The sequence below is a fragment of the Pyrus communis genome, chromosome 11 (genome assembly GCF_963583255.1).
Source record: "Pyrus communis chromosome 11, drPyrComm1.1, whole genome shotgun sequence".
Lineage (NCBI taxonomy): Eukaryota > Viridiplantae > Streptophyta > Magnoliopsida > Rosales > Rosaceae > Pyrus > Pyrus communis.
This window is the reverse complement of record NC_084813.1, coordinates 19,477,456-19,490,749: the sequence shown is the minus strand read 5'-3', so window position 1 is coordinate 19,490,749 and position 13,294 is coordinate 19,477,456. Positions and strand designations below refer to the sequence as shown.

Genomic DNA, 13,294 nt, shown 5'->3' with positions numbered 1-13,294 from the left:
AAATGCAGCTCCATTTCTCTCCACTCCCACCTACTCTCCTTCTCTCTCTATTTATTCAGATCATGAAAGCTTTCGCCTTCCCATCTCTCTTCTTCCCTCCCCAAATCTTCAACCTCTTCTCTTTCTGCAGCCCGAAATCCATGGCCTCCTTCAAGCCCTCCATTCCCCCCACCAGTGACTCTTCTACCTCCGGCGAGGTCCACGTCATCATGGGTCCCATGTTTGCCGGCAAAACCACCGCCCTACTCCGCCGGATCAAGTCGGAGGGAAACAGCGGCAGGTAAATTTGGAATTTTTTTATCAAACCCAAGTTCGATTTGTGAAGATTTCTAGTAAAGATTGAAGCTTTTTGTTAGATCGTTTGATAGATGCTAAATGGCACTGAAGTTTCATTTTTTTTTAATGTGTAGGAATGTGGCGATGATAAAATCGAGTAAGGATACGAGATACGCCATCGATTCGGTTGTGACTCATGATGGGGTGAAGTTTCCGTGCTGGGCACTGCCTAATCTGTCGTCGTTTCGGCAGAATTTTGGTGGAGATGCTTATGACAAGGTAATTCCGGAGCTGGGAAATGTGTAAATTGTTTTTTGGTTTATCAAGTTTTATTTATTTATTAAAATTATTTTGCTTATTATTTGACTTGATTGGGGCTTTACGATTGGATCTTGGCCTTTGATTTTTGCAAAATATGTTATGGCATTGTAAAACAATTTGATGGTGTAGCCTGATGAGGAGCAATTGTACTAGTTATGTTCCTGCGATGCGGAAGGGCAATTTTTTTGCTTTGATGGTTGCAATGGTTTGATGTTCGGCATAGGTCTTGTTTAGTGTCTGTAATTTGAATTTAATGCATATGATATGTTCTAAGTGCCTAATCCCTTTCGGGATATGTTGACAGCTTGATGTTATTGGTATCGATGAGGCTCAGTTTTTTGAAGATCTGTACGATTTCTGCTGCACGGCTGCTGATCACGATGGAAAAACTGTAATTGTTGCAGGCTTGGATGGTGATTACTTGAGGTGGTTTTCAAATTAAATCCTCCCTTTTCTGTTTTGCTTGTGTGGTTAGTTTCTTTAGTTGGTATTTAGTGCTCTCTTATTGATGGGCGCGTTGTTATTGTTGGCAGGAGGAGCTTTGGCTCGGTGCTTGATGTAATACCACTTGCTGATTCTGTGACCAAGTTGACGGCTCGATGTGAAATGTGTGGCAAACGAGCTTTCTTTACCCTGAGGAAGACAGAGGAGACCAGGACAGAACTGATTGGCGGTGCTGATGTCTACATGCCTGTGTGTCGCCAACATTATGTCAATGGACAAGTTCTCATTAAAACTGCAAGAAGTGTAGTGGAGTCCCATATATTTAAGAGTGTGAGTGACACATTTTCTGAAGCAACTCCAGTCGTTTAGTGGCAATAATAGATCTTTCACAGCCTAGTATGTCGTTCGTTTGCTATGTATTTGAATCAGGCAATTGGCTTTATCGCCTGCTGTTGTAGTCTAACCATATGGAGTTTGGACCCTAACATGGTTTTGTTGGAATGCAGTTGGATGTATCTCTTCTTGTTATGTTAATAGACCGAAGTTTGCTTTAATGCACCACTTCTGCAGTTGTACTTTTACTTATCAATCTAGTCCTTAGCTAGTTGTGTTGCTTATTACAAATTTCAATCTCCTTCGTGTGGGATCAATTTGTTAGCATCCTTGCGTTTTTCGATTATTACATGTTGGATATATGAACGTGTAATTCTATGTACTCTTGGATACAACATTGCACAAAAATAGACAACTATCCTCATATTGATGCCCTGGTTGCAAGTGAATGAGCAAAACTACATTTTCCAATAAAATTATACATGATCAGTTGTTCACGCCTTGTTTACAATCATCAGTGGTTCTGATTTTCGCACATTTTATTCTGACGAGTATTCTGCTGCATCGGCTTAGGCCATGGAGAGGAGGCAGCTGGCTTTCTCTTTGGCTTTTTACCTCCAAACAAGGAGATCCGCCGAAGGACCTTCAGCAGTCTACTGGCATACTTTCTCTGTGAGGCAAAATTCACAGAGCCAATGCAACTTGTCACTTGTCCGAGCGGGTTACTTCTTTTGCTTGTTGATCTACCTTCTTTGCCGTACAATTTCATGCTAGGTTCTGTGGTTGAGGCCGGCTCTTTCTTTGAAATGCTCTGCCATTGAAGGCTCCGCTTCAAGGACATGAGCTCTTGTTCGAGGTTCTGAATTCTGAAGCTTGTTGACTCATATTCCTTCCTCGATAACTCAGGCCTCTGATTTACATTGTCCTTCTGCAGCAAGAAGCTCAAGGGTCTGCTTCCGGACTCTGCTCTGTCCACACATGGACTCTCTCCGAGATTCTGGCTTTTTGAGTTTGGACACCTAGAGCTTTCAAGGCTCCCTGAAAACTCTGGACAATGTGCATATCTGAACGAATCCGAGCATTCTTTGAAAGCTTGGTGTGTGCTGAGCTGCTGGACAAAAAGCGCCTGGACAATCAAACGCAGCGGCATCAATTCGTTTTGAACAGCCTCAATGCATGCCTCTTGTGACAGTTTTTGGCAGTTGAGGTACTTGCAGACTGCCCACTTCTCTTCCTGGGATGTATTTGGGTGCGCCTGAAGATCAGAAATTACACACGAGTTTCGTTAAAGTGTAGAGCTTTTTCAGTAACGACAATAGTGAAGGCAATAGAGGATTAGGCGAGAAGAACTACACACGAGGGCCAAGTTACCAGACAAGGAACCGAACTCCACAAAAATACAAGAAAGCTCATAAAGACCTATATGAAACGGTAGAGTTCATGACGAAGTGTTTACCTTTAAGAAGATGTTCATTGCCCTGTAGAGTTTATCATGACAGTGTCTGTATGAAATCGGGACTCGTTCGATGAGTTCCATGAACCTTTTATGCTCCATGTTTGGATCAGGAGCTATGTGGGAAAGATATCCATCCCACAATTCTGCAACAATTGTGTTTCCTGCTGAAAGATTGTTGTCCGACTCCATGGTAGATGATACATATGTTGAAATTATGCTCTCCATTGTTGCAAGCTCCGTGCTGGAAGAAATTGACTCACTCCCACTTTTTGGAAACAAGAAGTCTTCCAGCTGAGCAAAGTGCAGCAGAGATACAATCTGCCCTTCCAGCTTCACCCTACTATCGATCCTCATACCTACTTCCAGGGATCTAGAAAGAATTGCGAAGTAAAACCCGATTGGGATGGATCGACCGACCTTGTCCCCCATCGGCAGCAAATCAAGAACACCTTGTAAAATGACTGAAACTTTGTGATCATCCCCACTTCTCTGACCAGAATTCTCCCAGAATTGGAGGGTTTTCGTCGAAAGCACCCACTTGTTAGCATAGAAAACAATGATGGGGCTCAAGTACTTTTCCTTCATGCCTTGCCTTCTCAAAGATCCTATAATCCTCTTAAAAAATCCAAACGGCAGCGCAATGAGATCCTTGATCCAAAGGTCTTGACTCAGAATCTCCCTCCCCATTTCACAGCTCCAATTTCGTGTGCTCAACGCTTCCAACGTGAGCACAGGCGTGTCACGCCTTCTCTCTGGGTCAAGGATCTCCATGCAGGCCATGAAGGCGAGGCACTCTATGCACCGGCTTACGATGAGCAGGTCTTCAGACCACGGAAGCAAAGTTTGGCACTTTTGAAGTACTATCAGGGTGTCATCCCAGCTCTGCATCACCACTTGGTTTAAGTAGAGATCAAAGCGCTCGCAGAGGTTTCCGGAGGAGTAGTCTTCTGTCATCTCAAGAAACTCTGCCGCACATCTGAGGGCTACCACATTGAATGGATCAATCAAGGTGGAGGAGCCGTAGATGAAGAGTGCAATCATCTCGAAAGTCTCTGGCCCACCAGGGAACCCCGGTGGCAGCTCAATCTCATTTGATTCGTTCAATCTCTTGTTGAAATATCCACTCTTTGAAAAAAGTGGGAACTGAACAAAAATCACAAATTGAAATTAGACCAAATTTTAACAATTTTGTTAAGAAATCGAGAACCGTAATCTCCTACAGAGAACAAGTGCAAAATGATATAAACGCGATCGAGAACACAAAAGTAAACAATCAAGAACAACTGACAGAAGAATTTAACTTAGCTCGCTAGCTCAAATTCCACGAATAACCAAACTGATTCGTATAATTCTACTTTCGATTTCTTACCTTGTGGAGGTTGAAGATCTTTCCGCCAACACGAACGCTAACAGAAACAGGCAAACCGGTTTCTTGTGTCCTGAGACAAGATTCACCACACATGAAAAACTCAAACAAAAAAGTGCTCAAATTCAATGCTACAAAGTTGCTAACATATTCCAACAATCTTACCATGATAAAATCTTGATCTTGAGCAAGGCGGAGACGTTCGGAGAAGAGAAAGGACTCGATGCCACGGAGCTGTCTTTCAAAGGGCTTGCAACTTCCATTGGAAGAGCTCATAAAAAAGCTGAGAGACTGGAGATTTAGTGAAGCTGAAACTTTGAGAAGGCAATGACTTATGGGAGTGCATTCTACGCTTAAGCATAAGCATGTGGTTTATAAATATAAGCATAATTTGGCTGCCCAATTGCCATAAAATGCTCGGGATTTGTCTCACTAATCGAAGAAAAGTATACATAATAACTTGTGGAATTGGCAAAACAAGTGGAATTAAGTGGAAGAATGATTGAAATTAAAGAGATGGTTTTAATTAATTACTTGATTAATATGTTAAATTAGAAAATGTGTCCACGCAGACACATTCGTGCAAAATTGTTTTTGTGTAGTCATAGTCAAAGTCAAATGCACACGAGTGAAACACTCTGAATGTCCAAATTTTGAGGCTTCAAAAACGTTCTCGATTGGTGAGTAGTTGAATTCTTGGTGCAAACAAGTCAGTAGAATATGGTTAATTTCCACTGCTTTCCATGTTGTTTGCTTGCATCACAAGTTTCGTGTCTATGCATGTATGTGACTCCCCAAACTAGTACATCATCAATTTGAATGAAATTCTTAGCCATCCGATTGGTATTTATAAGCAAATGTAAGGTTTATTTTTTCCTTAATGTGGGGTTAATACTCTTAACATATAGTCTCATTCGATTTAAGAGCTGGCCTAATCCGGCAACTTTGATAAAGTTCTTGAAAAGCCTAGCTACTTGATAATAAAGTTCTTGAAAGCCTAGCTGCTTGGTAATTACTAACGTCGAATTTCCTTGATCATTTCATTTAGAGGCATTAGTCTCTGTTATGTTAAAAGCTAATTTGATAATTACTAACGTCAAATTTCTATGACCATTTCATTTAGCGACATTGGTCTTTATTATGTTAAAAGAAGTTCTTAGTTCAAATTTCATGTACGATAAAAGAACAAAAAATTACCACACGACAATTGAGGGTAGTTTTGGAACATGAGAGATGATATGCAAATGCCATGCATGCATGCAGCCATGAAAAGTCTACACAAAGAGGAGGTGGAAGATGGTGAATTGGTCATGGAGAATTGCAAAGGATGTGTTGGGGGAAGAAGAAAAGGAAGAATGAGGTATATGTGTGAATAAACTAGTAAAACTATAGTTTTGAGGAAATGATGATTAAAATAATGATAAAAGGGGAAGATGATGGAGTGCGGGTAAAGCAGCTTGAGCTTTGTGAATGCGACATGAAGTATTTAGCAAACACCCAAAACGGCACGGCTTCTCCATATTTCTTTGGTGCTTCGGATGATGGGCTTTTGCTTTGCTTTCTCCTACCAACTCCCAATCCCCAAAACGACTTTTTCTTTGCATGTCCATGCTACTAATTTATACTTCCTTTATATATAGGAAATGGATCATCTCCGGATCCTTTTCCATCTAATCCATCTAGTTCGGAATCCGAGCTGTTAGAATTTGATTCAATGGTTACAGTTATTATCACTTTTAAAAGAGCTCCCTGCTTATAGCCGTTTGATCAAATTTCAACGATCCAGATCCCGGACTAGGTGGAAAGGGATCCGGAGAGAATCCCTCTCCATATATATATTATGTCCATATACTAAATACGTAACATGTCTTGGAAATGTTTGTTCCAAAATAATTAAACAAACCATTGAATAAGTAAAATCCAGTACCGGCTCTGAGGAGGAGCAGCTTGTACGATTACATATACGTACTAGCCTTGTGCGTATGAGCTGAGCTGTATTGTATTGTGGGTTACAGCAAATTCTCAGGGACTTTGAAGTACAGCTATGATCCGTTTGGACCAAGCAACACATTCCTTCAAATTTGCAAGGACACAATAATTTTAATCAGTCAATTAATCGCTGGCAATATATCTAAGTGGAAGTAATAAGATATATATATATATATATATATATATGTATATGTATATAATATAGGATGGGCTCTCCACAAAGAAATAGATAAAATATTGCTAATCTGACTCTCAATTCTTGTATCTTAAGCTTTGAATTGGCCAAATAATAAAACACTTAATTAAACATAGTACTAACTATTTTCCCAACTGATGTAACACATAATATAGCAGTAGCTTAGTCGTTGTTAATAAATGCGGTTCAGTATGCGCTCAAAGTTGAACGAACGAACCGTCGCCGCATCGCTGGGATTATGTGCCATTTGGGCAGTTTTTTGCTTAATGGACACTTGTGCAAAAACAAACTAAAACTTTCCCATAATATTTTCGAAGACCTCTAAAAGCAACATCACTATGGAGTATAGAGTACCAGCATTCATTTTTAGTACAAACCCAACTGCACAGGTCAAGAACTACAGAGAGAGAGAGAGAGAGAGAGAGAGAGAGAGTATGGGCATACACTTGAACAGAAACCCCGTCAAGCGGTTGTGATGGCTCAGAAATGAGAGCCAGACGAAACCCCTGTATTATGAAACGAGGTCTTGAAAGATGACAAGTGTCGAAAAGCCATCACAAGCTCGGGTCAGGCTCTTACTGATTGACTTCAGACAAGAAGGGATCCCTGAGAAGATCAGAGGCTGTAGGTCTTGCCCTCGGCTGGGCTATGGCTTTCTCAATGAACGCCTTCACCTCTGGATTGTTCACCTTGTTCAATGCTAAGGGCTTGATACCCGTTGTCACCTTCTTGTATATCTTAGCAACAGAGTCGCACTCGCTGTATGGTATCTCCATTGTCACCATCTCCAGCAAGCACAGCCCGAACGAGTATATGTCCACCATCTCTGTGTAATCCTCTTCATACAGCTCGGGCGCCATGTACTCGGGTGTACCTATAATCGAATGTGCTAAATGGTTCTTTCCCACTATTGCTGCAAACCCCAGATCACCAATTTTCACCTGTAAATGAAAAGCATAATGGTCAAGGTTCATATTCTTTATGAAATGTTCATGAAAAATGGCCATAACGACTTAGGACTTCGTATGTGTATTCATATAATATTAGGTAATTATACAGGGAAGTAGGCATATCATTTCTGAGTTTTGTTCGACTCTTCAATCACATACGTAATGCTCTTTCGGGGTTCAGTGAACTAGATGTAGCAACGGATATTGAGGACTGTGAATTACTAGGACCTTATGGTGATGCAGTGCAGAATATAGATATGGAAATGGAACATTCCAAAAAAAAGGATAGGATGGAAAAGTCTGCTCACTGAAAACACAAATAAATCGAACCTCGTCTAGTGGCATGAGCTACCAAGATTCATTTTCCATCAAAGTATGTTAAAAAAGCGATCGCAAGATTAAGAACACTGTCACAGATAAGGGATTACGTTCTATTGCTAGCAATACAAACCAACTCTGATGAAAAAATACTGCCTACAAGTAACCAAATCTATGGTCACAAAAATCAGGAGAAACAAGTCGACACAAGTGATGAGTTATAATTACCTGGCCAGTATTCCCGTTGATGAAGATGTTGCTGCAGTTAAGATCTCTGTGAATGATGCACGGCTCATGCGTATGGAGGTATTCCAATCCCTCAAGCACCTGTCTCGACCACTTCTTCAGAGCCTTAAGCGACACATGGGGATGCTTCTCCCTGTACTTCCTCAGGTTTCCAGAATTGCACACCTCAGTGATAAAATTCAAAGTGTTATGCGCCTCTTCCTTCCAAACACTGTGACAAACAATGATATTCTTGTTCTTCAATTGCCTCAACAGCTTAACCTCAGAGTAAAGCCGATTTATGAGTGTTGGATCATCGCTGAAATTGCACAACCGGACCTTATTCCAGGCCACCTCTGTACCTTCCTCCTGATCAAAAGCCCTATAAACCTTCTTCACAGCACCATGACCAAGGAGATCAGCATACCGCCCATACCGTCCAGTTGGATCAACCTCCACAAATGGTTCAGCATCCCCATCAGATGCATTCGAATTCCCAACTGCCATCTTCAAAGATCACTCTGATGTGGAATAAAATCAGTTAAAGCTAGAAACAACTGCGCCCTTCACAAACTTAAAACTAAAACAAGTAAAGATCAGGATGAAGAAATGCAAATGCCATACGATATTAACAAAATTGGAAATGGGATTTTTTACCATCACTCTCTAAACATGTAGACACATTCGTACGGCGATACTACAAAATCATCAACAGGCAATCTAATAACTAACCAAAAGGAAAAGAGCAAAATAAATTAGAAACTTCGAGAATCAAAATTGTAAGGTAAAGAAAGATTACCTCCAACGCCGATTCATACTTTTTTTTTTCCGGCTACAAATCTCGATTCATTTGAAGTTTTTAACTACAGAACTCGGTTTCAATTGCGTAAATGTATCTCAACACACAATGATGCATGAAGAACACAAGGAAACACAATTCAAGCAAACAACAAAACCAAGAACTAGTTGGAAAAATTATTTATTGAAGCGCTAATCATGCTTAATTATATGAATTTGAAGCCAACAACAGTAAGAAAGATCGTAAGAGACTGCTAAATACATCAAGATTAATCAAGACTACTGCTAATTACATCAGGATTAATCAAGTAAACAAGTAATTAATGTTGAATCGAGCTAGGATTACAGGACTCCATTTCTTATAGCATGCAATTCTAGAGAGAGAGAGAGTACCTTGAGATTCTTGGGCAAACGCAGTCAAGCTCTTGGACGCAGAGAGAGAAGGCGGTACAGTTCAAAGGGAAGGCGGTATTTATAGCCCCCGGGAAGCGGGGAGCACTGGCTACTAGACGACGTCGTATGGCGACGGAATAACGACGCAAACTTTGCTTTTTTCATCTGTTTCCGTGTCAAAAAAAAAAAGAAAAAAAGAAGAAAAGGAGATCAGGCCTTCAGAGACTCTCGGAATAGGATCTCTTCGGATGTTATTTGTGGGGATATAGATAATTAATTAATCGTATCCGTTTATTATATATTGTGTGATTAAAAATTATTTAAAATTAAATATAAATAGTACTTAATGAAAATTAAACATACGATGTACGATAAACGAACACGATTAATTGATCTTCAGATTCTCAAGAGGATCCTTGTTCCAAATATAATCCTGTTTTGGAAACACGTGTGAGGTTGCCCTTTTTCCATTTTTTTTTTTGTCACGAGAAACAAAAAGTAAACGTAGATGGCACTTTTACCGTAGTAGAAAAAAGTAATTGTCTAAACACGAATACCAAAATAATTGAAAACCAAATCGAACCGAAAACTATTGGTTCAGTTTCAGTTTGGTGGTTAAAAAATTGAATCGAATGAATATAAATTAATATTTTTTTTATTTTTATTTATGTTGGGTGTTTATTTCCAAGTTCGATTCCAAGTGAATTATTAGTCTAATTTCAATCTAAGGTTAAGTAAATCTAACTTTAAGCCCAAATATGTTGAAAGTCTTATTCCCCAAATTGTTTTTTCTTCATTTCGTTTCCAATTTCTAGGTTAAAAGGTAAAACGAAAAAAAAAAAAAAAAAAAAAAAAAACTAAAACCAAACTGAAGAACAAATTGCAAAAACCAAACCGAATTGTAATTTCAGTATAATTTTCGGTTTTGGAAGAAAAAAAACACTGAATGAAACAGAACCCACCCCTAGTAGAGATAGAGATAAAGTGTCATGCTTTGATAACGTGTGGGTGAGTGAAGAGGAAAAAAAAAAAAAATTTCTTTTTGTGCGTAATTGGCTGAATATCCATAATATTTTCTTTTCTATTATCTCTATTGACTTGTGAATAGAGGCCTAAATCATATTTTCACTCTCTTTTAGTTGATAAAGAGAATCTGTTAATAGATAATATAAATTCATGTGAAAATATATAAATTAGTTGTAGTTATTTCAGTACTCAAGTCAAAGTGTTAGTAAATGCAAGCAAAATACTAATCCATTTCCATGTGATGTAAACTTAATACTAAACGTGTTATCACACACATGAGTTAGGTTAGTTGATCATCACATTGCGTCCGGCCATGAATGCACGCTTGATTGTTCACCGTCGTAGTTTAGAATATCGGAGGGCTGAACCGAAAAAACAAAATTCAATCAAAGTTCAACAACTCGGCATGTGAAGCTCGTGAAAGTATTGACTGTGTGACCAAAAATTCCAAAACTGGCTGCCCATCAAGAGCCAAAGACGCATCTGGATGGTCAATCAGAATAACGTTCACACAGCACCCGTGCCTGAATCCAACATTTCCAAATATTTCTCAAACCAGAAACCATTTTTTTCTCCCCAGAACAAGGAACTGAGTTCATCGCCTATGCCAAACAATTTTACCAGAAATCACTTTTCCCATGAGGTACAATATCAGAGTGTATCGAAGTAAGTGAGAAAACACGTGAATTTGTACTTGACTGGCCTTTAAGAGATTCGGAGGCACGGATACCGGATTCAAACTCAGTTCCCGGATCAGGCAAGCAAATCTATCTCAACTTTAATGACCGATTTGTAAACGTTCAAAATGTTGAGGTGGATTTAGGCAGAAAGAAAAGATTTACAGGTTGCTTCTAATGACATTGAGAAGTATGCATTACTATGCCGAGAAAGCTCGTATCCTCAACAACATGATATACTCTGCAATCCGAAAAACGAAACAGAAAATGCAGCAGGATTGTTGATTATACAAAAGCCCATTTGGACATCCCTCTCTATGAAGCAGCAAAATGTCGAATGATACATATCCCAATCTAAACTGAAATTCTGCAGGAAATTCAAACAAAGGAACGTAATGCCAAATTACTCAGGTAGTCAAATATGTAACAGCATCCAAAGTGACATTGATAAACCAGCACAGAAATTTTACATATATAGTTGAAAACAGAAGGATTATCCAGTGCCAAACAATTCATTGATTACTACAATGGAACATCATAACAAAGAAAACTCCAAATTACCAATGAGGATTAGTGCCCTCCCTTGCAGCAGAAGGTGATCTCGATACGATACTAGCATGGCTTCCGAGCCTCGACACACTCCGTCCACCTTTAGGAGTAGTAAACCCTGGACTTGAACCTCGGTAACTGGCACGAAGAGTTTCATCAATAGAAGACGAGGACTTGCCCATTGCATTTCTTACAAACTTCTGAGCAGCAGGGGAGAGTGTCCGCACACTTGGACTGGCACTGCCACCTCTAGAAGGCGACGGCAGAGGTGGCTTGTGAAACAATTTTGACCTTTCCCTCAATTTGCGTGCAGCTTCCCTTGACAGCGAGTGAGCCTTTTCGTCTCTTACAGGCGGGCATGGGATCCTATATTGAGGCCCTTCACTGCCACCAATATCAACTGGATTGTCCTCAAGATCCAACCTCAGAGGTGTCCCTTCAATTTCACCCCATGTAATAAACGGTGATTCATCGACACCCGGTGCAGGCGAGGGTGTCTTCACAAAACGATAACCATTATCTGCTTTCTTCTCCGATTCCACATAAAACGGATTGGGCGTCTTTCTCAAATCATCCAAATCATACTTCTTCAACTTATCCCCATCTCTATCCATAATAACTGGGGTTGCACCTGCAACTGTGGTATAGAGAAACTCAGCCATAGCATCCTCCTTTGGCCTGGAATCCATCGTCTTCCCATTAAATCGCGTGTTGGGTCGATTAATTTCCTTCTCCAAACTCTTCATCCTATTCGCACGTTCTTCCTCAGTCAAGGGAGCCTCACCCCGATCAGCTGGATGGTACATCAACAAATTCTTTGCCGTATACTTCCACCCATCCAATGTACTAGGCGGCTGATCCGACGTCCCATACCCATCTGTAATCCTATCCCTCTTCACATCCTCAATCGATTTAACCTCCTCCTTTTCGCCTTCCGTCAAATACTCATATCTCTCCTTCCTCTTCCTATTCACCTTCTCCAAAATATTCGAAAAACTATAATTGTCCTCACTCGTATACCGCCTTAAAAACTGATCAAGCGACAATGATCCCTCCACGCTATCATCACCGCCGCTAGACCCTACCTCACCAGACAATCCCACATTCGAAGCACCCGGGGTTTTCGGGGTTTTACCATCAAATTCATCGGCAGGGGTATAACTACGCATAAAAGTCGAACCTGGGGTTCTACCATCAGGGTCAGGATTATGAGTTACCTTCTTTCCGCGGCGCTCGATGATCTTCAACTGGGCATCTCGGATCTGAATCGGGTCGCGGGTCTTGATCGCTTCGAGCCAGTCGAGGCGGTCCCGAAGCTTGGAAATATCGGGAAAGAAGTCCCTTTCGATGATCTTCTCGATCGCGGCGACATAGGTGTCCTCGTCGAGGACCTTGGGATGGCCTTTAGGGTTCTTGGGTGTGATTTGGGTGGAATTTGTAGGGTTTTGGACGGAAGCATCAGAATTTGCAGAGGGCGAAGGGGATGAGAGGTGGCGAGGAGAGTGACCCGGAGTGAGAAGCATTCTGCTTCTGGATTAGGGTTGGGATTTGGGACGAGGAGATGGTGGGATTGGAAAGGGGAGAAATTGAGGGTTTTGGCAAGAATTAGGGGACGAATTTTGGGAATTAGGGTTTGAGGTTCGTGTGTGGATTGGATTGGATTTGGAATTGGGGCTGATTTAGGAAGGGACACGAAACGCGTGCGCTTGTGTGTGGCGGCGTATGTTCTGACGCGCGTAATAAAGTACTGCCGGTAGCTCCTGGCAACTTGTCTTAAATGTTTTTTTCAAAAATATTTATTTGCTTTATTATTTATTTTATCAAAAAGAAAATAAGTTTTAATATTTTGGTCTAATTATGCTCAAATTTCACTTTATTTGAAAGAAGAAGATATATAAGTTCAAATTTTATAAATAATAATTGTTGAATAAAAAAAGTTGCTTCAATATATCTTTAAACACACAGTTTCTAAAATTT

The 13,294-nt window shown here is 40.4% G+C and overlaps 4 protein-coding genes across 6 annotated transcripts; 1 reads left to right on the top strand and 3 right to left on the bottom strand.

Moving 5' to 3' along the window:
• Positions 1 to 2: 2 nt before the first annotated feature.
• On the top strand, positions 3 to 1,841 carry LOC137708656 (thymidine kinase a-like). The gene is made up of 4 exons (XM_068447776.1): positions 3 to 280; positions 411 to 555; positions 902 to 1,023; positions 1,131 to 1,841. The coding sequence occupies exons 1-4, from the start codon at positions 3 to 5 to the stop codon at positions 1,408 to 1,410; spliced, it is 825 nt and encodes a 274-aa protein (XP_068303877.1). The 3' UTR covers positions 1,411 to 1,841.
• A 43-nt stretch (positions 1,842 to 1,884) lies between these two features.
• Positions 1,885 to 4,523, bottom strand: LOC137708655 (BTB/POZ domain-containing protein At5g48130). The gene is made up of 4 exons (XM_068447775.1): positions 4,362 to 4,523; positions 4,200 to 4,269; positions 2,831 to 3,973; positions 1,885 to 2,629 (listed from the first exon to the last, which is right to left on the bottom strand). The coding sequence occupies exons 1-4, from the start codon at positions 4,457 to 4,459 to the stop codon at positions 1,889 to 1,891; spliced, it is 2,052 nt and encodes a 683-aa protein (XP_068303876.1). The 5' UTR covers positions 4,460 to 4,523; the 3' UTR covers positions 1,885 to 1,888.
• Positions 4,524 to 6,662: 2,139 nt separating this feature from the next.
• Positions 6,663 to 9,204, bottom strand: LOC137708747 (probable serine/threonine-protein kinase WNK11). Of its 3 annotated transcripts, none has more exons than XM_068447895.1 (3): positions 9,066 to 9,204; positions 7,878 to 8,395; positions 6,663 to 7,322 (listed from the first exon to the last, which is right to left on the bottom strand). In XM_068447895.1, the coding sequence occupies exons 2-3, from the start codon at positions 8,379 to 8,381 to the stop codon at positions 6,957 to 6,959; spliced, it is 870 nt and encodes a 289-aa protein (XP_068303996.1). In that variant the 5' UTR covers positions 8,382 to 8,395; positions 9,066 to 9,204; the 3' UTR covers positions 6,663 to 6,956. The 3 variants fall into 3 exon arrangements, with proteins under 3 accessions (XP_068303996.1, XP_068303997.1, XP_068303999.1); XM_068447896.1 differs by having other exon boundaries at positions 7,878 to 8,438; positions 9,066 to 9,116; XM_068447898.1 differs by lacking the exon at positions 9,066 to 9,204 and adding an exon at positions 8,532 to 8,681.
• Positions 9,205 to 11,161: 1,957 nt separating this feature from the next.
• LOC137707867 (uncharacterized) lies at positions 11,162 to 13,043 on the bottom strand. The gene has a single exon (XM_068446798.1). It carries the CDS (start codon positions 12,838 to 12,840, stop codon positions 11,326 to 11,328), a length of 1,515 nt encoding a protein of 504 aa, XP_068302899.1. The 5' UTR covers positions 12,841 to 13,043; the 3' UTR covers positions 11,162 to 11,325.
• Between the last annotated feature and the right edge of the window lie 251 nt (positions 13,044 to 13,294).

Bases quoted from the DNA above. Each gene is read 5' to 3' on its own strand.
- LOC137708656 (XM_068447776.1), top strand. From the start codon at position 3: ATGCAGCTCCATTTCTCTCCACTCCCACCTACTCTCCTTCTCTCTCTA. The intron at 281-410 runs GTAAATTTGGAA...TTTAATGTGTAG, and splicing joins TCGGAGGGAAACAGCGGCAG to GAATGTGGCGATGATAAAAT. The intron at 556-901 runs GTAATTCCGGAG...ATATGTTGACAG, and splicing joins GTGGAGATGCTTATGACAAG to CTTGATGTTATTGGTATCGA.
- LOC137708655 (XM_068447775.1), bottom strand. From the start codon at position 4,459: ATGGAAGTTGCAAGCCCTTTGAAAGACAGCTCCGTGGCATCGAGTCCT. The intron at 3,974-4,199 runs GTAAGAAATCGA...ATTTTTGTTCAG, and splicing joins AGATCTTCAACCTCCACAAG to TTCCCACTTTTTTCAAAGAG. The intron at 2,630-2,830 runs GTAAACACTTCG...TCTGATCTTCAG, and splicing joins CAATGAACATCTTCTTAAAG to GCGCACCCAAATACATCCCA.
- LOC137708747 (XM_068447895.1), bottom strand. From the start codon at position 8,381: ATGGCAGTTGGGAATTCGAATGCATCTGATGGGGATGCTGAACCATTT. The intron at 7,323-7,877 runs GTAATTATAACT...TTTCATTTACAG, and splicing joins TCAACGGGAATACTGGCCAG to GTGAAAATTGGTGATCTGGG.
- LOC137707867 (XM_068446798.1), bottom strand. From the start codon at position 12,840: ATGCTTCTCACTCCGGGTCACTCTCCTCGCCACCTCTCATCCCCTTCG.